Source organism: Paramisgurnus dabryanus, chromosome 23 (genome assembly GCF_030506205.2).
Source record: "Paramisgurnus dabryanus chromosome 23, PD_genome_1.1, whole genome shotgun sequence".
NCBI classification, from domain to species: Eukaryota; Metazoa; Chordata; class Actinopteri; order Cypriniformes; family Cobitidae; genus Paramisgurnus; species Paramisgurnus dabryanus.
The window spans coordinates 11,963,331-11,986,598 of record NC_133359.1 but is presented as its reverse complement, the minus strand read 5'-3'; the positions used below and the strand labels follow the sequence as shown (position 1 = coordinate 11,986,598).

Here is a 23,268-nt window from a genome sequence, read left to right as displayed (position 1 = left end):
AAAATAATTAAAAGTTATTTTTTTGGAAATGACTCAATGTTTTTGTAATATATTGCTGTGTTCTTTGCAGATTTGTTCAAACATTTTACTTTAGACATGAAATAAAAACAAAAGAAGTCATTAACATAGAATATACTTGAGTTTATTTTTTTAATAAAAAAATTGTAAACTAAACATTCACTATGACAATGCACTCAAAAGATTGGCACTTGTGTTTTACTATGTACGTGCTATGTTCAATGTATTGACTATGTATCAGCTCTCAACCTACCCCACACACTGCCCTCAAAAAAGAAGAAACTTAGCACTTATTTTAAGAAAATCCGTAGGAAATCATTGTAGGAAATCTTTCCTGAGATGTTGTTGTCGAAAAAAGAAGTGAAATGGAAGAATTCCTCCTCTGACAGATTCACGCTGAACTGTCGCAAGACCTATAACCAACAAAGTTGTAAGATTAATTTCAGGTGGCTGTAAAAAATGATTTGTTCAATTAAGTTACCTGGTTGCCTTAATTTAACTTAAAAATATTAGTTAAAGGAACACACCGACTTTTTGGGACTTTAGCTTATTCACTGTATCCCCCAGAGTTAGATAAGTCCATAAATACCTTTTTCATCTCCGTGGGTGCCCTAACTCTGTCTGACGCACACACAGCTAGCCTAGCTTAGCACAAAGACTGGAAGTAAATGGCTCCAGCTAGCATACTGCTCTCAATAAGTGACAAAATAATGGCAACAGAAGGCGAAGCACTGCTACTTATGCAGAGCGATTGGCACAACTTTGAGTGAACTCTCTGCTACTCACCATGGGGCTTCTCAAATCACTTCACACAAGTAGCAGTGCTTCGCCTCCTCCTGAGAATATAGTCCCCAGTATGTATACGGTTAAAAGATAGCTGTGTCTCATATGACCTTGTAATTTGTACATGCTGTGAGTTTACAAATAACAACATATAAATAAGAAATGTTGGCATTATTTTGTCACTTATTTGGAGCAGTATGCTAGCTGGAGCCATTTAGTTCCAGTCTATGTGCTAAGCTTGGCTAGCAGTGGGTGTGTCATACAGAGTTACGGCACGCACAGAGATGAAAAGGGTATGTATGGACTTATCTAACTCTGGGGGATACGGTGAATAAGCTAATTCCCAAAAAAACAGTCCTTTGAGAAAAACGCAGTGTTTTTTTTTGTGATTGTTGCGGGCAAAAATTCTTGATCTTGCGACACGTTTTCTTACAAAATGTAGAGGAATATGCGGGATATTTATGCAATTTTATGTGATGAAATTGCGGGAACTTGCAAAAATTGCGGGAACTTGCAAAAACTGCGGGAACTTGCAAAAACTGTTTTCAGCTTTTGTAGCTTTTCAATGATGTTCCCGTCACATAAGCACGTCTTTTCCAGAGTCGTATAATAACAGAGTTACGAAACGCTTTGATCTCGCCGCCGCACGGTCACGTGATTCATGTAACGTTCTACAGTTCCAAACCAAGCAGGGCTGTCAATCTGTTTGCATAGGTTTTCAGCTATTTTAGGTAAATATTAGCTTGTAATGGGAATTGATCACTATACTTACTGTGTTTATAACGGTTTTTTTTACTAGGGAGTGATGGAAATACAGTAAATCAGTTAATAAAGATAAACAGTTAATTGTGACCCAAATATAACTGTGGTTATCTATACCAACTACAGCAACACAGTTTATCTTTTATTTTTGTAGCAAAATATGGCTATATAAATAGGTATCAATCTGCTAAAAACATAATACCTACACTTTTACTATATTAAAATCACAAAAAAGATCGCCAACGCGGTTATTTGTAACAGTGAAGCATAACAGAAACACACTAAATTCATATTTTAAATTCACATTAAATGTTAATATAATCATACATGATTTTCGAGGATACATCACTCGTATTACTTACCAAACACAATGAAACACATAGCAGCATTGTGAAGCAGTGTGACTTTCTTATAAGGCATTTAGTTTGTCGCTGTTGCCCCCTAGTGTTACTCGTAATATATAAATAAGATAAGTATAAAGTAGATGGCCACCAGTAATAACATATTAAACCATTAAATCTATATTATTCACACATTATACACAACTCATTAAAATATAAAAATTTTACTAGTTATTTTTAACGATAATCATTACCTACAGCAGAGTTCATAAAATATCACTGTTGACTATATTAATGAAATGTCCGAAAATGTAAAGAGAAACGGTCATTTCATCGATTTACCAGCAGGTGCCATTGAAATGAATGGGCTTCAGTGCTGCGTTTGGAACTATGCGTCACTACCGGTCACTACATGAAACGCTGTTACTTCCGCATTCCATTCTTACAACGGACGTCTATGTGAGTGTCGTAACTCTATTATTATACGACTCTGGTCTTTTCATAACGTTCCCATGGCAACAGGGGACATGGCTGTGCTAGTGTGAGGTAAATGTAAAATTCTTCAACTTTCTGCTAAGATATATGTGATTTTTGCTAGGAAAATACGGGGATTATGAAATCATGCAAGCACCGCATATTTTGTGCACGGAAATCTGCAATTTATACTGCATAAATATGCAGACTTTGGCTGATTATGCGTTAAATCATGCGATTGCATAATCGCTTTTTTTGGAGGGACTGAAAAAAGTCGGCATGTGAATTATTTGTGTACAATTTTTTGTCAACTAACATTTCTAAGTTGAATTCATTTTAAGGCAACCAGGTAACTTACTTTTTTAAGTTGAACCAACTTTTTAAACTTTTTTGAACCAACTACAATGCATAAACCTTAAAGGTGCAGTGTGTAAATTTTAGCCGCATCTAGTGGTGACGTGGCAAATTGCAACCAACAGCTCAGTACACAGCTCACCCCTTGCTTTTGAAACGCATAGAGAAGCTACGGTAGCCGACACAGGACAAACATGTCATTGTTGGAAACAACTTAATAAAAAAGTTTGCCGGTTAAGAGCTTCTGTAGAAACATGGTGGCACAAAATCGCGTCTTCCATGTAAGGGGACCCTCAGTGTATGTAGATAAAAACGTCTAATTCTAATTCTATAAAAACATAACGGTTCATATGAAAGGTCTTAATACACCCCTGATAATATAGTTTTGTATATTTTTTTGCATTTCTGTCAAGAGATTCTTCTAAAAATTACACACTGCACCTTTAAGTGCAATATAAATCCAAAACGGCCCCTTTTACCTTCCTGAAGTCCTGGGGAGAGATATGTCCACTGCGCTCTTTGTCAAACAAGATGAATTTTTGCCTCATCTGCCTCCAGAAAACCTGGACAGGCTTGGAAATTCTCAGCATGGCTTCAATACACTGGTCACTAAGTGGTCCAGCACTCATCTGATGGGGAAAGTCAAGAGAAATGCTGCGTGACTGAGTAAAAAGATAATTCATCCAGTGGTATAAGAAAAAGGACCTGGTTTGAACTTACTGGTGTCCTGGGAAGCTGCAGTTTTAGTCTGCAGGATGAGTTGTTGACCTGAGGACTGAACATGAGCACAAAGTGTCGTAGAAAGTCAGGGTACGAGACGCGTCCACTGTTTTTCACGTCATATTTGACAGCCAGCTGCTCAAATTCAGTCTGACTGAGCTCAATGCGGAGGCCCTGGAGTATCCCTGAATGAACACAAATACAACATTGTAGCAATATAAGTTTCGTTTTGTAATGTTTCCATTATCAGTTGCAGAGGTGGAAAAGTTTAGTATACCTAAGAAGGTCTTCACGTCTATCTCTCCAGTCCTCTCAGTATCCGCCTCCCTGCACTTCCTCTGAATGTGCCTCCAACATTCCTGGATCCTGGGACGCACTTTTATCTCCACATTCTCACAGTTTAGGAGCGGGGTCTGCCTCCTGCTTGATGTGGAGGGTCTCCTCAACTTCTCTGTGCTTGATGACTGGGGTGAGATACAATATGTCACAATACTCTAGCTAGCTGTACAGAGACAAATCGGAAAACCATATAAAGTAGGAAACATTTCCAAAATAACTGTACCGAATAACATCTTAATGTGCACGGTGCTGTTTTGGGGCGTTGAAGGGATGCTGGTCTATCCAGCGATGGTCTTGCAGAACCTGGTAATGATTGACCAACTTTTTCAAACCGTTTCGGTTCTCCACCAAACTTCTTTAGGAATTCTTGATATTCCAGATTTCCAAAGCCGTTAACCGGTAACATTTTCCAAAGGATTTGAAACTGGAAGAGTTGAATCCACTTTTAAGCCATAATCATAAAATATCGAGTTCTCAGCATTAGTAGCATACAATTACCTGATCGTCTGTCAGTCTCATGAAGTGGCGATCACAAATGCTCCTAAAGTCTTCTTTGGAGATTGCATTAACATTGGCATAGTCGAGGTCCGCCATCTCCCTCGAAATGGTATAAAGACGGGCTGACACAACTTCTTGTATCCTCCTCAGGACATCGGTGATTAGTAATGGACGGGTCTGATTAGGAAAGCGCATCTTCTGGATTTTCCTCAGCCATTCATCTGCTGTCTATTAGCAATGAGTTATTTAAATACACACAAAGACAGGGGTTTAGTTTCCAACAAACACACAGCTTGTAATAATATAACATTAGAAATGAAATGGTCTTTCTAACCTCTTCTTTGTGGAGGTTGAAGACTTCCAGAAATTCCTTCCAGTCAACCATGATCTCCTCTCCTTCACTTAAACTCAGTTTGGAGAGTAACTTCCTGAACTGCACATCTGAGAGATGCATGCAGAAATGGTTCAGCACTTGCCGAAACTCTCCTTGGGGTATCATGCCATCTCCAGTCTTATCAAACGCAGAGAAAGCCTAGAAAATCAAAATACGTATTTGTTTGATCTTTTTCAAACAAATTTGTTTTTCACAAATTACAGAATATGATTTTTACCTTGTAAAGAATGTCTGAGGAAGCAGTTACAATCTCTTTGACCCGCTGTATGGCACTTTCTGTGCTTAACTCCACTGGTTCTGTTAAATCCTCATCTGCTGGCCCACTAGGTAACGGAGATCCGGTGAGATGCTTCAGAAAATCAAGATATGGCAGCTTTTTGAGACGGGTGTCAAACCCAAGGCTGAAAATTGAAATGTTTTATTGTTATTCTACGATGTGAGTTTTTATGAGTAGCCACAGTATGTATTTTTTATTATTACAGGTTTAGTAGATCCTTTAGCTGTGTTTCCGTTAGCTGAAATCCATGTCTGTGCAGGAGAGAGAGGAGGTCCATTACGGTCACATGACCATCTTGGCTTTTATCCAGAACCACAAGGCTTCCACTTACTTTCTCAAAGTGACTCTTGATCCACTTCCTACAAACACAAAAACAATCTTTTAATGCAACATGTATGACATTAGCACAAATACAAATCAAGAAACATCAAGTTCTCACCTGAGGTTCTGTAGCGTGACCTCTGTGTCAGGTTTTGTCATTGAAACTGGGGGCTGTTCTTGTAAAGTGTCCTCATTTGGTGTGACTTTAAGCTTTCTTAAAAACTCTGTCTGAGTAAGAAAGCATTTTCCCTCCTCATCATACCTGTGTATTATGATTCAAACGCCCTTTTAAACATTAACAGTGATTCCAGATCAGTTAAATGCATACTCCATACACAAATGAAATTGAGTCTTTTACCTGGCCCACAGTTTTTCAAACTCCTGTGGTGTGATGGGTAAGTAATATTTGAAAAGAAGTTGTTTTAGGTCAACCTTGCTCATGATTCTCTCACCATCTTCACCCAACTGACCAAAGGCCTGGCAATAAAAATCAAAGGTTTATAGCTTAATATCACAAATTATTTATTCCAGAAAGCAGGATTAGGTGGAATTTACCTTTGAGAACTCTAAGGATCCTTTATGTGCTAGGGATGCCAGGTGGTCATGTACTTGGTCAAATGCACTGCAAAGCCAACCATCACGTCTGAAGAAAAACATCAATTGGACATCAAGATGCTGAGATGCTAAACTAGAGGTAGTTTAATAATGTAAATGTTTCTTACAAGATTTCGTGTTGATGTGGTTTCATCTTGCCGCTGGAGTTGACCTTATCGCAGAACTCGGCATAGTTGAGCGTGGCACCGGGTGTAAGGCCCACCAGATCGAGCAATTTTTGATATTCCTTATGCTTGGTTACAAACATCAAGCTGTCGAACAAAGCCCTAAAGTCATTCCGATTCACTACGCCATCTCGGTTTTTATCCATAAGACGAAAAGCGGTCAGAAGATCCTGCAATCAAGAGATTGTTTAAAAAATCGTGATACTATTAGCACAGATAATACCAAAGATATTTAATATTAACAAAATGTGTCACTGCCAATGCTACAGTATTAATGGGGGAGTTCACAACCGTCAATATGGTCGCTATAGTCCCGCCTTCCAGTAAAAAATGACATTTGATGGATGGGCTCTGTTACAGCCTTTACAGAACTATATTGTATGGTGGAAGATGATGATTTTACTGCGCACCGAGGTCGTGCTGCAAAATAAGTGCTCTTCCGCCATACCAAATAGTTCTAATTTTTTATCTGCCACATTTTATTTTGTGCCACCATACTTGCTCGTGTAACTACTCACGTAACCATCTTTGAATAGGGAAAACATGGAAGTGTTTGGTGGTTTCTAAATTCATCCCTGTTTGGATCCTAAGGAATGAATGGCACTAGGCTAAATGCTAACACATTCATGACGCGCTGTTCAAAGATTAAGTGCACGCATTGAATAAAGATAGGTGTGTATCAATTTGTCTAAGTTGAGGTAAGAACATAGTAAAATATTGAAAAACGGTGGTGTTTTCCTTTAAGGGGACATGCATTGTTTCCAATAAAAGCTCCAGCAACTGGAGTTTTTTCGCAAATGTTGAACTTTGAGTGAAACGCTCAGCTTGTCAATGTCACTTCTCACTCGCCCCTCCAATCACAGTGGAGGAGGGGCAGGACAAATATCACAACAACCAACAGGCGCATCGCATCGTTCAATGACCTGGTAAACAAAGCAGAGGTAGCATAGCAACCAAAGAGCTTAGCTGATAAAATGCTTGGCAAGCACGCAGTCGGTGTCTTTTCAGCTGCGTTTAATGCTTGGTGTACATGCCCCTTAGGTATCTAAATATTTTGGGGATCGCTGTCAGCACAGTTACTTGTAAATAAGTAAAAATGTTTAATTGCATTCATACCCCATGATATTCCTTTATCTTCTTCTTAAGTTGACTCAAACAGTCCTCAGCAGATAAAATGGTGGAAGTTTGTACATTTTCTGTCTGTCTATCCATTTCTTCATTCATTTCTGATGTTGTTGTGTCTGTTTTAAAAACAAAAACAAATAAATCATAGAATTCCAACCCAGTATTAAAATAACAAATTCAGTGTTCTGAAGAAAACATCTGACCTTCATATTTGGCCACGAAGTCAGTAACAGAAATCTGTCCACCGTTGAAACCTAAAGACTCAATGAGCATCTGAAACTGAGGACCTTCCAAGTAAATTCCACAGTCATCCAGAATCTAAAAGCATAAAAACACGATCTTAGAGGAGCTCACACTGTATCTCATTTGTAAGTTGCTTCGGTTAAAAGTGCCTGCTCATTAAACAAATGTAAAAATATTTTTTTTTCCAATCAAATGTGATGTTTTCCTACTTTACAGAAATCTCTCAGGGAGAGCACTCCTGTCGATGACATCAGACAGTCCTGAACGGTCATCCCTTGTCTCTGAAGCCTTTCTTTGAGTTTTCTCAAAACAACGTCCTGGACCGCTTGTGATTTTATATTTAATCTCTGAGCCTCGTGTGCCTGATCTTCCCTGCATAAAGCCAAAATCATGTATCACATAATTCATTCATGCAAGCCAAAATAGGATTTCAAACATTACAAACCTCTCAAGGTTACTCAGGCGCAGGTTCCCACCGTCTGCTCTCCTCTCAGGAATACCTAAATTCTTCAAGAACAACTTGTAGTTCACAGCTCCATCCTCCAAAAATGGTTCACAGAGCCTTTTGAGAGCAAATATGAAGACATTAGGACATGTGAGACTCCTTGGGTTTTACTGGGGGAAAAAGGGAAACTAACTTGCTGAAGTGATGTTCAGAGAGCTGTAGGCCGCATTGTTGGATCAGTCTTCTCAGGTCTTCTGGAGGCATGTTGTCACTTTGGATTTGGGTTGCATTGGCGATAGATTCAATCAGCATGTTATAGTTCTCAGCGAGCTTCTCCTTTAAAATGTCTTCTAACTTTGGAGTTTTACAAAACCATGATGTAACTACTATATATTGTAGCATTATATATAGTACAAGTGTACCTAAGCTTAATACGCAAAAAACAGAGACTATTAGTAACAAATTAACTGGACCCTTACGAAACAAAAAGTATATATATATATATATTTCCATATAATTTTACATATATTTAACATATTCTACCATATTCATGTGCAATATATTGAAAGCGGCAATCATTTGTATATTTTGCAATATAATGCAATATATTACATTTTATTCCATGTATTGCCAATATATAATATATTGGAAAATGTAAAGGAAAATAATATATCAAAATATATTGGTAAATATATTTTCCTTTCGTAAGGAGAGGCATTACAATGTCGGTTACCTACCGTATTCTGTGTTAGCGTGGAAGTGTTGAAAGTGTTTAAATGCGCTGAGCTCTTTTCATTTGAATTTGCTGTATGCTGAAATTTACACATAGCACAATTTACAGAAGTAAATACTAGGGAATGTTCGGAATGTATTAAATGGCCTTCTCAATATTTATAATATGCAAATTATGCTAATTTACGTTTTACAGTACAAATATTATACCGCTATTGGCCTTTGTTGATAGATAGAGTATAGGAATTGTTTGTAGTTGATAGCATCCACATGTTCAACATCCAGATGATCAGCAAGAACTCTGAACTGATCATCTGTGAGATTGATGCTGATGTTCTCCAAAGCTCTACGAAGTTCATCTCTACTAATGAAACCAGTTTTGTTCTGGAAAAAAACATGAATTAATAAGAATTTTACAGTTTATATTTTTTTAAAGGTATGTATATGGCTTACTTTGTCAACATTTAGAAAGGCTTCTATCAAACGAGGCTGTTGATCAGGTATTTGTTGTTGCAGTCTAGGTAGAATTGTTTCAATACTGCACACATCTGCAGTTTCTGGAGGTGAAGCTTTCCTGATTAAGACATTGAAACATACTTGTTACCACAATCAAAGCTAAAAAAAAAAAACACAGGTTACAACCATTGTGTTAAAAAGTTATAGGTAATTCATATTAAAAGACTTACTGTATAACTACATCTTGCTTGTCATCTTTAAACATCCCAAGGAATCTTCTCCATTTCACAGGGTCTGTGGTCACTCCAAATCTGTAAAAATAAATTAGCATTGAATAAATTTAAAACTGCATTTAGAAGTGAAATATGTCTGTGAAATCCAGGCCAAAGTCTCATAATCTAGGAGCATCAAAAATTTAGGATCAAACTTTGATTTCCATCATGGAATTTACACTTACATTCTTTGCTATTCTGTGCATTGTGTTAGCAGCATGAAGGTCATGGGTTCGATACCAGAAAACATTATGATTATTATTATTAAATAAAGTTAGTATTTACATTATGTAGGATGATTTTTTAATCAAGGAAACAGTAAATCAAAAAATATGACTTGGTTGGGGTCACAAGTATGTACCTGTTTAATAAACCTCTGGACGTGTTGTCATCCATTGAAAAGAGGAAATTACTGAAGATAGACCTGAGATCCTCGTGAGATATAAGCCCACTGTCGGTGACGTCAAATGCTTGCAAAGCCTTTTCAACAAGGTTATAATTTTTCTTCATCTGTAAAAGTCCAGTCACAATAAAAAAATAAGAACGTGTTTTTACTGAGACAAAATATGAGGTAAATCAAGCCATATTATGTTAAACTTACTTTGCTCAAAAACATGATTTGAACTTCATCCAAGTTCATGTCTGTGGACTTGCCTGAAAATGCTCTTCTGCTTGTTTTACTATTAGGCCTTGTAGTCCGATTGACAGCATCCCAGTTCAATGCTGTTTAAATAAGGGGACCATCAGAGGATATTTAACATGTATCATGTTAATTTATAAAGGAATTAAACAATAGTGTGGGCCTTAGTTGTTTTACTATTATAACCCCTATGATAAACCAAAAGTTAAGTGTGCACAAATCTTTATCATTACTTCCTGTTACTTATAGAGCATTACAAAAGCAATGCTAACAAAGCAAAGGCCAAAGGTTTGTTTCCCAGAGAACATACACTACAAAACAAATGTGACCCTGGACCTCAAAACCAGTCATAAGTTGAACGGGTATATTTGTAGCAAGAGCCAATAATATGTTGTATGGGTCAAAATTATAATTTATTTATGTAAAGATCATGTTCCAAGAAGATATTTTGTAAATTTCCTACCATAAATATATAAAAAATGCATTTGTCATTAGTAATATGGGCTGCTAAGGACAATAGTTGTATCTCAGCCAAATATTGTGCTATCCTAACAAACCATACATCAATGGAAATGTTATTTATTCAAATAATTGACCGCATGACTGTTAGTCCAGGGTCACAAATGTATTCCTTGAATGCATTGATGTCATCGTCTCATTGCAAAGTGTCACAATTCACACTTTAATTTTAATAATCATACCCAGTTTTACTGAATCTGGTTCAATCCTTCTATAGTTTTCACAATCAACGCCAAGTTTTTCAAGAAACTCCTTGTAAGATATTGTGTGAGCATTATTGGGGCTGTAGTTTGACCATAATCTGCAGGAAATAGAAAATCGTTTTATAACTCAATTTCAATGCAAACTATTAGAATGCAGTTCAAAGAAACATTTCGAATAATCAAGATGACATCCATGATGTCTGAACTTTATTTAAGGATGTAACCTGTGAAATTCCTGTTGACTCATGGGAAAACAGTAGCCTTCTAGCACTTTGCGTAGCTCATGTTGCTGTATCTGTCCATCGCTGTTGTAGTCAAACAGCCGAAAAGCCCTGGTGATGTTTTTCAGATTGTCTCCAATCTGAAATGATATTAAGCATGGCAACTGACCACAGGCATTAAAGTATTTGAAATGTATATAACTTAAATATTATTCAGCATCCCACACCTTGTCTTTCAAATGACACTGTAGCTCCCCAAGTGACCTGTTTCTGTATTTTGCACTGGTGTATGGAACTCTGTTAAGAAATATATTGCCATATGTTACTTTAAACAGACCATCTTAATGGAATAGTTCACCCCGAAATAAAAATTAGCCCATATTTTACTAACCTTAAACCATCTTAGGTCTATATGAGTTTCTTCTTTCAGCCAAACATAGTCAGGGTTATATTTAATAGTAATACTCTGGTAATATCAATATGATTTTGTAATGGCATACGTCAGAGCAGCCATATTGAGTGTGGCATTGTCCCCTATTCATAGTAATGGACTACCGTAGTAGTGTTTAATCTTGTTATCTCCAATAATTTTGGTCATTTACAGGATTGCTTGAGAGGGTGTGTAAAATATGAGCGTATTCTCATTTTGGGGTAAACTGTTTCTTTAATACAAACTTAATAAATAAATATACATAAAAACAATTATCTTTACAAATAAAAAATTACAATAGCGTACCTCTCTGTGGCCGATGAGACTTTGCAGTATTTTCTAAGAAACTCCAGATAAGGAACGGTTCCATTTTCTTTCATTTCAAGCTAATATTTGAGTTCAAAACAATAATAAATAAACGTTAAACGTGTGGCATGTAAAAATGTAGCACAATATATTAAAGTACACTGGTGTCTGTTTGTTGTAGTCTTCTTAACTTACCTTTCCCAACAGTCCATCAAATTGAGATTCAGTTAGCGGAACAAGAAACCCCTCTATTACACGTTTGAATTCCCCTTTGGTGACAGTCTTGTTACCTTCCTGGTCAAAAGCTTCAAAAGCGGCTTTCAAGTCATCTTTCCTGTCCTCGACTTTCTCAGAGAGGAGACTCTCAATGTTGCCCAAAGAAAGATTCTCATCTGCCACTGACTGCACAGAGGAGGCTGCAAATGCAAAACTGATTTTAATAACACGTTGCCTTTATATCACTGAAGAAATGAATCACTAATAAACAGTACCAGAGTCAGATTTGAGACTGTTACTTGAGGATGTACGAGAGGCACTTTTAGCCCTTGGGATGATCGCAAGTCCTTGTGTTATTGGCCTCAGATCCGTATGGGCTGAGCTTGGAAGCCCTTGTCCGGACCTCACTGATGGCACCTGAAGAATTTTTGATATTTGTAATAAGGTTTCGAAATAGTGTTTTTTTAAAATAGTGTTTTTCGTTAAAAAAATAATAATTTAGAAATGAATAACATTTTAAAGTACAAAGCTTTTAAATATTGGACCAAACAGCAGTAAGTTAGCGCCATGACTGATTAAGTCATTGATCCCTAAAAATATCGTCGTAAGAGTAACCCATATTAACCTACTTACCCAGCTTTCCACAGCTGACCTCGGTCGCATTTTAAATGATTAACACAGTTGATATTCCTGTTTATAACGAACTATAAAGACGAGAAGTCCACCCCATCCAGCCAAAGACGCTCAGGTGTTGCCATGGAGATGGCCTGACTGTTGTATGTCAATCAAGAGTTGATCCCGCCTGCTGGAATGCGCAATGTTTATGCAAGATTAACGTAAAATAATCCTGTTTAAAGTACATTTTTTTGGTGAGTCTGACAGAGTTCCAGGAATATAAGGCACATAAAACATTAAAATAACAGTTTATTAAACTAATAAAATGTATAAAAAATAATATAACAAATTAACAAAATTAAACAAAAATTATATACACCAACAAAATAATAAAAACAAATAAAAGTAAAAATCAGCAAGTTTGATAATAAAATCAATATATAGATGTTATTTCGTGAGGGAAAAATATTACGGAAAAAGGTCTGACGAATATGACGTCAAGCCAATCATCATTTGGATGGGCGTGATTACCAAGTGTCATGGCAGCCACCGGGATTGTACTGTAGTGTGCAAGACAGAAGCCGAGGATATTTCCTCACATAGGTTGAGCTGTATTAATTTTCATACTGGGGACATTTGATTGTAAAAAGACCTAAATATGGGCACTGTGCATGCCAGGGTAAGTGTTGCTTTTCTCCGAGTTGTCGTTGAAGCCTGCGCAGTGACCTCTGAAAAGAGTCTTTGAATGACAGGCCGGGGATCAGAATGACGTTTAGTTAAAAATTCATACAATTGTCGAAAATATGAATGATCAGTCACGAAAACAAAATACTTTCCTCATTGCATATCTAGACCTCACTTTTAACTTTTACCAGGCTTATATGTTCACGGAGAATCTGTAACTTGAATGTGTACTTAACAATGTTTACATTATAAATCTTATTTTAATAGTCACTTATATATGCAGACAAAGCTTATTACACATTACAGTTTGACATTTATATGTTTGATTGTAAGGTAATAATCTGAACATGTTTAATATAATAACACATCTGTCGTCACAGAGTCTGGACCCTCTTCCTATGCAAGGACCTGAACTTGGGGTTCAGGCAGATGACATGGACCTGGAACCAGAACATGAGGAGAAACAGGAAATTCTTGAAAATAAAGATGTAAGGATTTTGCGAATGGTATATTAAATGCTTGTATATATGCATACATATATGGGTTTGTTTTTAAAGACATATTATTGTTTCCATATACATTTCTATTGTTTAGGTGGTGGTACAGCGAGTACACATCGATGGGCTTGGAAGAACAAAGGAAGACTTTTTAACGTATGAAATTGAAGATGTTTTCCAAGCCAAAAACCTGATTGAGGTGAGCATTTAGCAGTGGATTGCGATCATTTGAACAGATTTATGTATATCATTTATGTTATATTGCAATTTTTCCTTTAAAGGTAATGAAGAAGTCCCATGAGGCCAGACAGAAGCTCCTGCGTCTGGGAATATTCAGACATGTAGAAGTTGTCATAGATACAGCTGAAGGTGAAATGATTGTACAGACATCTGGTTTGCATGCACTTATCACATCAAAATCTGAATTTATCTCAAAATGTGCACAACAATAGGTGCCGATGCACTGCCTAATGGACTGGATGTGACATTTGATGTGAAGGAGATGAGAAGAATGACAGGAAGTTATAACACCATGGTTGGGAACAATGAAGGAAGCATGGTGAGCTACTGATGGCTTATTTTACTGCTTGATTGAAAAAGGCCACGTGTTAAGGTCTGAATTTCTTCTTAGGTGCTGGGTCTGAAATTGCCCAATGTTTTTGGTCGGGCAGAAAAGCTGACGTTCCAGTTTTCTTACGGCACTAAGGAAACGTCATACGGTCTGTCGTTCTTCAAGCCACAACCAGGACACTTTGAACGGAAGTATGTTTTTTGGCATGGTAGTAAATGTTATATTAGTAACAGTATGCACTGTTTATAGAAGTTTCTATGAGTTTTTGTGGCAAGTTTTATGCTAGTGTATTTGACTGGTATTTTAGGACTCATCTTGCACTGCACAGTTTTCGTCAAATCAGATACTGTCTAGAATGAAAAGGTTCCTCCTCCAAACCACTTGCAATGACTAGCAAGTAGCACTATAGCAACATCATGGTGCATGACTGTTTTTAAAGCTATCTGGGTCTTTATATTGCCTTTATACAGTATATGCCCCGCTCAGATTTGTTTTTTAAATAGAGAATATGTCAACAAGCTTTTTCAATTTTTGCTGAATTTTTATATTCTGTTGTTGAGACCCTCTTTACTGTTTTAGCTTCGCCATTAACTTGTATAAAGTCACGGGACAGTTCCCATGGAGCTCGCTGAGAGAGACTGACAAAGGAATCTCAACAGAAATCAGTGTAAGGGATTATTTTCAAAATTTATTATTTTATTTGCATACTTGTCAACTAAACCAGTGCCATTTTAAGTAATACGTAAAATAATACGGTCCTATAAGACGTTGTACGACATCTTACAAATGTATTTGTCCATTGTTTAATCTATAAACACTAGTTCCCTATCTGGAGGACAAACCACACCCTAAAATGGGAGGGTGTGTGGAGAGAATTGGGTTGTCTGGCCCGTACGGCTTCCTTTGCTGTCAGGGAGGAGAGTGGTCATTCTCTGAAATCCTCTTTATCCGTATGTCTCCTTTTTTACTTTACTTCTCGCTTTTACTTTTTTAATTTGAATAGCTGGATGGATGCTAAACATTGCAAGTCCGCTGCAAAAAAATTACTTTCTTACTTAGTATTTTTGTATTCAGTAAAAACATCTAAAATTCTTAAATTAAGATGTATTTTCTTGATGAGCAGAATGACCTAGGAAAATAAGTCTAGTTTTTAGACAAAAAATATAAAATTTAAGTGAATTTGTGCTTAAAACAAGCAAAAAAAATCTGCCAATGGGGTAAGAAAAATTTTCTTTAATCAAGTGTTTATGAAAAAAATAAACTTATTTCAAGAAAATTTTTCTTATTCCATTGGCAGATTTTTTTTTGCTTGTTTTAAGCACTAATTTACTTAGTTTATATTTTTTGTCTAAAAACCACTTATTTTCCTAGGTCATTTTGCACATAAAAAAATACATCTTTAATTTAATTGATAAATATTTTTACTGAAAGCAAGACAAAAATACTAAGTAAGCAAGTCACTTTTTGCAGTGTCTTTTTGTGCATAAAACAAGCAAAAAAATGTACACCATTGGCAGATTTTTTTGCTTGTTTTATTCATAAAATCACTTAAATTTGATATTTTTGGTCTAAAAACTAGACTTATTTTTTTGGGTCGTTTTTCTCTTCAAGAAAAAGCATCTTAATTTAAGAATTTTTAGATATTTTTACTGAAAACAAGACAAAAATACTAAGATTTTATTAACTTAAATAATTTTTTGCAGTGTATTATGCAGTATTTGATTATAAATGTACATAATACATTACAATGCACACTTTCCTAACTTTAAATATGTTTTCCTGACAGCATGCAATGGTCATTGACACACGCAATTCATCGATCCTTCCAAGAAGAGGTGCCTTGCTGAAGATCAACCAGGTCTGGTTACATGAGACATCAGATGTTTTGAAAACATACAGCTGTTTTAACTTACCTTTTATTTATTACCTAAAACCGTTATGGTCTGTCAGGAACTGGCCGGTTACACTGGAGGAGATGTCAATTTCTTAAAGGAAGACTTTGAGATTCAACTCAACAAGGCACTCTTTTGGGACTCGGTAAGATGTGCTTCCCACAAGCCAAACCTTTTACCCAGCATACAGATATCCTTCAACCAAAATGGCTATATGACTCTATAAACTGATTTATTTTCTGTTGTCGGCTAGCGTAGGTGCTCTCTGCATCTCTTTGGGGTGGGGTGTTGCTACCCCTTGGAGACAGGTCCTCCAGTATCGCTGATAGGTTGGTCCATTTCTTCTATGATTGGTGATAAATAATACAAATACAGTAAGATGATGTTTTAAAGCATTTTATTCCCCCAAATAATAATGTTTTATTGTTTTTTAATTTGTTTGTAGGTTCTATTTGGGTGGTCCCACTAGTGTAAGGGGCTTCAGCATGTACAGCATTGGTCCTCAGAGTGAAGGTTAGTGACCGGGTGGTTATGACTAGTTAATAGCCATTAAAATGTGCATTCATAGACATATATATGTTCATGTAATTGAAATCTGTGACCAAAGTTGTTTTTTACTTTGGCGATAGGTGACTATCTTGGTGGGGAAGCATATTGGGCTGGAGGGCTTCATCTGTACACCCCTCTTCCATTCAGGCCAGGCAAAGGAGGCTTTGGGGACCTTTTTAGGACACATTTCTTTCTCAACGCTGGAAACCTGTGTAACCTTAATTATGGTGAGATTTATAGAGCTACAAAGTTTCTTTATCAATTTAGTCAGATCTTAACTATTTCATATCGTTCCTGATTTCTTGGGTTTTTTTATGAAATGTTTTTGTGGCAAACTCGGTATTTGCTTTCAATATTTGTTGCTGTATTTTTCATCATGTATTAGGAGAAGGGCCAAGAGCACACCTGAGCAAACTGGCTGAGTGTATTCGCTGGTCATATGGAGCAGGCATTGTGTTACGTCTGGGGAACATTGCTCGACTGGAGCTCAACTATTGCATTCCCATGGGCGTCCAGAGTGGAGACAGGTACTCTATGCACTCATCTAGTTTTTGTTTTACTTCTCAAATACTATAAGGTATAGGTATGACAATATATGTGTTTTTTATCACAGGATATGTGATGGAGTGCAGTTTGGGGCTGGAATCCGGTTCCTGTAATATTCTGATCCTGAACGTAACAGGGATTTCTTTGTACATGTGAAAAAGGATGCCTTTAAGATTCCATTTTAAGTTGCATAGCACAATGCAATGAGTGTTGTCTAATTTTTGATCTATACAAATACATCTGAGGAATACAGTCTACTACCAATAACAGAACCAATGTAAAGTATCAATCTGCTGTTTTGAAGTAATTGCTACTTTAGTAGGGAGTATATTGGAGATCAGTGCACTTAACACCTAAAATATTTATTTGTCTGAACAGCCAGTGTTCAATAAATGATGTTTCTGCCCTTTACCATGGTCTTCATTTGTGTTTTAGGGCTGTCAGTCGATTTAAATATTTAATTGTAAAAGTGCAAAAAAATTGCACTAAAAACCAAAATGTGCATGTAACAAAAATGTTTAATGAAGATTTGTTAACATTTTCCAAATTAGTTTAATATTAAACTTTTTTTGACCCAAATTCTAAATGGCAAGTTTACTTTTTATCAGATAGATGGGTCTTTAAAGAAAAATCCTCTTAATGCAGTAATAATGATTATCAGAACCTACAAATTCAGCATAAAAGTCTATGGTTTCCTAACTTAATTGTAAGGATTTACAAAAAAAATCCTAAAACAATTTTTTTTTAAATGTAAAATAGTTTAAATTTAATTTATAGTCATTTGATTGATTGTGTCATAAGATGTGCAAGAAGTTTAAATTTTGTGGTTGTCCATTTGGGTGCAGCTATTTGTAGTCTGCTACTGTGGATTATGTGTTTGACTTTTAAGTCATATTGTGCTTTTAAGATAAATTATGTCTTACTAGCAAGCCCACCCCATCTAATTATCATACAAGACACGGAAATATAAGAAGAAATACAAGAATAAATAAATAAATAAATTTGGAAATAATTGCATGGCATAATAAATATATGTAAAAATAAATAAATAAATGTAAATATAAAAAGTCAAAAGAAATACATATATTAAAAAAATAATAAAGTTAAATGATTGAAATTATATAAAAAATAAATGCAGAAATTAAATAAATTAAGAAATGAATAATAAAAACACAAAATTAGGACTTAAAAAGTAAACAATTAATTATATTTGTTTTATCAAATTGATTTTTGTTCACATTATTACATTTATTTATTTATTAATATATTTATTTATTTTTACATTTATTAATTTATTTTCAATTTTTTTCACATTATTACATTTAATTATTAATATATTTATATATATGTACATGTATTTATTTATTTATTTTTAATTTTTGCACTCCTCGTTCTCCATATCTTACAAGACTTGTCTATCTGGGTTTGATTTGTATATCAGGAAAAATTAACCATACTGTAAAAAAATGCAGCATGAATTTAAAACAATTTGGTTTTGCAAGTCTTTTTTAACATATTATTTTAAATTTTTACCGGTTTACATAAATTAAAAAATTTAATTAAACAACTTCCAACAAAATGCTCCATTTTTTTACAGTGGCATGGTTTTATTACAGTAAAAGCGTAGTTATTATGTTTTTATAGTGAATAGAGTAACATTTGTGTAACCATACAGTAGTTTTACGATAAACATCACTGTTAAACTATGGTATTTATGGTATCTAGTAAACCATAGTTAAGTAGTTAATTTTTAAATACTGGTTTTAATACAAAAAAAAATCATAATTATTTTTCATAAGTGGTGGTGTATTTAGATATTCTTCAAAAATCAAATGTTATCGTGCATTAGTTAACTTTGATAAGTTAACCACTTTAAGAAATTAGTTTACATTTACTAAATTTCATATTTTGTCCTCACCTATAAACATTTTATGAAATGTAATTTTTTACTTTGAGTATATATTTTTACCTAGTAATCATATTGAAACATTATGTAGCTACAATTTTTATACTGATATTTTTGGTACTGGTACAAGACGTTTTAATCCATCCATTCAACCATTACTTTTTACATTTATACTTATATGGCTAACATTTGTGTTATTTACAGTGTTATATATTACACGTATAAATGACAAAGGTAATAATGCTCTATATTTGCTGCATTATTGAAACTTTCATTATACACCTTAAAATATTGAGCTGATGTATAACATCAAGTCACAAGAGAAAATCTTAGATTATATCTCACACTCAGTTAATCCCACTGAGAACATCTACAAAATATTATCTGTACAGTGTCCAGTAGTGAACGGGATTGCTGTGTATTAAGCAACACTAGCCTGGCCATGTTTGTTTTTGTGGTCAATGACAGGCCTGTTGCTTGGCTGTTAATATATATTTTTTAATCATCTCAAGGTTAATGACGTGACCAAACATATAAATAACAGTATGAGAGATATGAATATCCCACATGCTCCACCACAGTCCTTGGCATTTTCCTGTCAAAAAAAAAGAGCAGCAAACAGTTTTACCTTCTATATACTGCATCACAAGAATAAAACTATGTATTGCAACTTATTCATGGCTTACATGAGGATGGTATGCATGACAAGACTCCGGTCGTCTTCGAATCTTCTGCGATTTCATCCTGTTGCACTTAACTGTGGCATTATGTGTGCATTAGTTAAGAACGTTATTCTACAAAACAAATGAACCAAAACCATTTTAAAAACGAGCAGTTGACTGTTTTGTGAAAGGATATATTTGACCTCCTTAGGCATGAGAGTGATAGGAGCATATTGGCGAGAACAGTCACAGTCTGCCTGGACCACCAACATGACCAGGTTACTGTTATAAACTTGATGTAGAACAAACATCCTAAATCATAAAAAGAGAGAGATTTGCATTATCACTGACATTTACATGCTTTTCAGTAAGCAATTTGATAAATGGACTTACTTTTGACAACGGCCACATTTGATGATGCTGTTTGTCTCTCGAATTGACGTGTCATATATGAAGCCGGGATATTCGGTGTTGCAAGGCTGCATTAAGTCAGCTTTCTTCTGTTTGTTGTGTGCTAAAGAAGAACATATGCAGTTAGGATGGGATTTATTTTTTTATAACTTTCCCTATTAAGGAGACAAAGATTAAAATGGCTTTAGCTATTCAATCCCGGCTTTAGAAAGGCATTAGTACAAACTATCATGGTCAACACAGACAACATGCTTATGTACACCAGGATATGAGGATACTTACATGCATGATACACAGCCTTAGCTGTGGAGCGTCAATGAGAGACAATGGCAGCGAAGTCATAGACAACAATGGAGGTGCAGTATGAATGAGGGCAGTAAATGAAAGACACCACAAAATGATGAAAGATGCATTGTGGAGATGACATCACAGCATGCATGTTTTGGTGCTAATGTAGACTTACCGTCTACTACATAGTCATTATGCCAAAGTCCGCAGAAGTTGAACTCCAATAAAAACCTGGAAGGTTCAGAAGTGTTTATAATGGCAAATTATTAAGTATTAAAAAGTTTGTGTACCCTACTATGGAATAACCTTAAACAATACTTACATCATAAAATTTGAGAAGAACCATTTTATTAATGCCAGTAGACCATAGAAAGGCTGTGAAATAAACAGAGGTAGTCCATCAAATAAAGTCTGGCTTTCTGTGCCTTAACCAGCCCAATACATATTATATGCATTGTATCTAATAGATATTAAACAATACATACACTGAGCAGTGGTTTAGCTCCACTAGAGTGGTGGTGAGCATTCTTACACATGGCCTGGTAGTCATATAATGTCACCCTATAGAAAAAGCAAAATATAAAATAAAGTCTCTCACTTTCTCTATTTGAAAGTTGCACTAGGAATATTTTACCCAAAAATGTTGTACTGTCAAGCTCCAAAAATCTCAATAAAATAATACAAAATAGTTATTTAAATAAACATGTTATATGCACGTTTTTTTAATCCATTTATAAATCTATTTAATAGCCACATGTGTTAAACAGACCGAAATTTAAATGGATAGTCACTGAAAATCTTGTCGTCCCTTTAAAATCAAATGTGGCACTTTTAGATCTGTGGTGCCAGGTTTGACATCAGTGACCAAACATAATTTGTATTTAAGTATCTCATTATCAAATCAGGGGTTGGTTCAGTAATGACAAAATATTATTTTTTGACTGAATTATACCTGTGATGCAACTTGTTGGGTCTTATTACCTTTTAAACAAGCCTGATTTGAGTAGCTGGCCCATCACAGATCCATCTATTTCTCCAAAGAATTTCCCAACCTGTATAAAAAGAAACAGTTCACATATTAGCAGTTTAAACTTGAGCATACAGCAGTCATATGCAAACTATGACCCGCATGCCAGATAAGAGCCACATGGAATGGGGTATATAATGGCACATTTACAACTTACAGTGCACTTAAGTCATACATTTAATATGTATGTGTGTTCCCTGAATCAAACAAATTAACTTTGGCATTGTTAACGCAATCTTCTTCCAGCTGAGCTACATGTATACATAAGATATGTGTCTTTTACATTAAGAAGTTACATATACTTATATTACGGTTCCCACTCTAAGTCAAATGCATGAAATGAATAAACAGTGCCAATATACAGCTGTTTAAATTGTAGTCAGCGGAAAATTGTATTTCTTACGTCACAAGTTAACAAGTGAATTACATTTTGATAAATGAAAACTAAAATTCAGGGATTTTTGTTATTTTGTAACATGGCTGCAGGAGGCCCTTAGTAACTTTCAGAAGAGTAAAAACAGAAGAGTCAAGTTTTAAATAAGAAAAATATCGAAACTCTTTGGTTATTTTTTTGCGCGATGCTACTGGTCTAATCAAATTCAATGGATTATGCTAACCTATGCTATAGCGCCAGACCCGGAGATCAGCTGAATGAATTCCAAAACGGTAAAAATCAAATGTTTAACTGTAATGCTGCGTTCAGACCAGTCGTGGTAGAGGCATCAAGCGCGAGTGATTTCAATGTTAAGTCAATTTAAAGACGCGGAAGTCTCGCTGCGCGAATGAGGCGTTTAGCGAGACGTGGTAGACGCGATTCAGCCTCATTCGCGCAAATTGAGCGTTGCCGCGGCAAACGCGCGAGTTCAAATTTTTGAACTTTGGCGGAAAAACGGGCCGTGTTAAACAATCAAGAGCTTGCACTAGTAGTGAAATGATTACAGGAAACGAGCGGAGTCGCAGAAGCCCCTCCCATGACGCAAATTTCCCCTCAATGTCTCAATGACTAGAATTTCACGCGCGGCTTTCACACGCGAATGAAGTGAGTAAACTTAAAATGTTCCAGCGGCAAACTAGATGAGTTAGGCGCGAATATGACGCCTCAAACGCGTCTGGTGTGAACCCACGGTAAGGGAGCTAAAAAATTAGCATATTTTCAAAAAAGTGGAGGGTCCCTTTGCAACAAACAAAAATCCCTGATATTCCATGACTCTGACAAAAAATAAATACAAATTCTCTGACTTCCAATGTCAGGAAAAGACCATTTAAAATTCTATGAAATTCCAGAAATTCCATGACCCGTGGGAATATTGTCTTATTCACCAACAGTCTTAGAAATGACTAAAGAAGTAAATGCGTCCTTCACTTTTCAGAAAAAAGTTGCATTATGTATTGCATTGGGTACTTAACTCGGACTCAAGTATAAAATAGCCAAACAATATGAAATTATTTTAGATTTTCCATAATACCGACACATGCATGCACACCCTTAGACACTCACAGACAGACTAATGTGCAGTGATCCAGATGTGCTAACAGATGCCTGTAACTCCCCTGACTATCTGGTCAACAGCAATCTGGGATTAGACTACATAAGAATAAATCTCCTGGCTACTGCTCATATAGCTACAGTACAGTGCACGCATTACTACAAACAGCTGGGGTTACAGTACGAAACCAGTGTCATCATAGACATAGACATTAATGTTTCTATATGAAACAGGATAAAGCCAATGCATTATGTTTGGTGGAATA

At 35.7% G+C, this 23,268-nt stretch overlaps 3 protein-coding genes across 3 annotated transcripts in view; 1 reads left to right on the top strand and 2 right to left on the bottom strand.

Moving 5' to 3' along the window:
• Positions 1-200: 200 nt before the first annotated feature.
• efcab6 (EF-hand calcium binding domain 6) lies at positions 201-12,531 on the bottom strand. The gene is made up of 30 exons (XM_065291116.1): positions 12,502-12,531; positions 12,144-12,285; positions 11,848-12,068; positions 11,653-11,732; positions 11,144-11,213; positions 10,920-11,056; positions 10,675-10,793; positions 9,935-10,056; positions 9,695-9,843; positions 9,292-9,372; positions 9,059-9,179; positions 8,816-8,989; positions 8,067-8,347; positions 7,874-7,990; positions 7,638-7,800; positions 7,389-7,503; positions 7,177-7,301; positions 6,004-6,230; positions 5,837-5,924; positions 5,640-5,758; positions 5,400-5,543; positions 5,164-5,319; positions 4,901-5,084; positions 4,624-4,821; positions 4,290-4,517; positions 4,015-4,215; positions 3,730-3,916; positions 3,453-3,637; positions 3,212-3,361; positions 201-431 (listed from the first exon to the last, which is right to left on the bottom strand). The coding sequence occupies exons 1-30, from the start codon at positions 12,529-12,531 to the stop codon at positions 309-311; spliced, it is 4,437 nt and encodes a 1,478-aa protein (XP_065147188.1). The 3' UTR covers positions 201-308.
• Positions 12,532-13,001: 470 nt separating this feature from the next.
• samm50 (SAMM50 sorting and assembly machinery component) lies at positions 13,002-17,633 on the top strand. The gene is made up of 15 exons (XM_065291827.1): positions 13,002-13,162; positions 13,548-13,655; positions 13,762-13,863; positions 13,946-14,033; positions 14,117-14,223; positions 14,296-14,426; positions 14,815-14,902; positions 15,057-15,185; positions 16,022-16,093; positions 16,186-16,272; positions 16,386-16,456; positions 16,573-16,640; positions 16,757-16,903; positions 17,062-17,203; positions 17,290-17,633. Exons 1-15 carry the CDS (start codon positions 13,142-13,144, stop codon positions 17,333-17,335), a joined length of 1,407 nt encoding a protein of 468 aa, XP_065147899.1. The 5' UTR covers positions 13,002-13,141; the 3' UTR covers positions 17,336-17,633.
• A 1,058-nt stretch (positions 17,634-18,691) lies between these two features.
• cacna2d4b (calcium channel, voltage-dependent, alpha 2/delta subunit 4b) overlaps positions 18,692-23,268 on the bottom strand; it is a 31,262-nt gene continuing 26,685 nt past the window's right edge. The window contains exons 30-37 of the mRNA XM_073813309.1: positions 21,471-21,541; positions 20,975-21,050; positions 20,812-20,864; positions 20,665-20,720; positions 20,184-20,304; positions 19,987-20,102; positions 19,815-19,897; positions 18,692-19,723 (exon numbers count right to left, since the gene is read on the bottom strand). Coding sequence (XP_073669410.1) covers positions 19,631-19,723; positions 19,815-19,897; positions 19,987-20,102; positions 20,184-20,304; positions 20,665-20,720; positions 20,812-20,864; positions 20,975-21,050; positions 21,471-21,541 — 669 coding nt within the window. The 3' untranslated portion in view covers positions 18,692-19,630. The remainder of the gene's footprint in view (positions 19,724-19,814; positions 19,898-19,986; positions 20,103-20,183; positions 20,305-20,664; positions 20,721-20,811; positions 20,865-20,974; positions 21,051-21,470; positions 21,542-23,268) is intronic.

Bases quoted from the DNA above. Each gene is read 5' to 3' on its own strand.
- efcab6 (XM_065291116.1), bottom strand. From the start codon at position 12,531: ATGCGACCGAGGTCAGCTGTGGAAAGCTGG. The intron at 8,990-9,058 runs GTAAGCCATATA...GTTTTTTTCCAG, and splicing joins CCTTTCTAAATGTTGACAAA to AACAAAACTGGTTTCATTAG. The intron at 4,216-4,289 runs GTAATTGTATGC...CAACTCTTCCAG, and splicing joins TGAGACTGACAGACGATCAG to TTTCAAATCCTTTGGAAAAT.
- samm50 (XM_065291827.1), top strand. From the start codon at position 13,142: ATGGGCACTGTGCATGCCAGG. The intron at 15,186-16,021 runs GTATGTCTCCTT...TTTTCCTGACAG, and splicing joins CTCTGAAATCCTCTTTATCC to CATGCAATGGTCATTGACAC. The intron at 16,641-16,756 runs GTTAGTGACCGG...CTTTGGCGATAG, and splicing joins CATTGGTCCTCAGAGTGAAG to GTGACTATCTTGGTGGGGAA.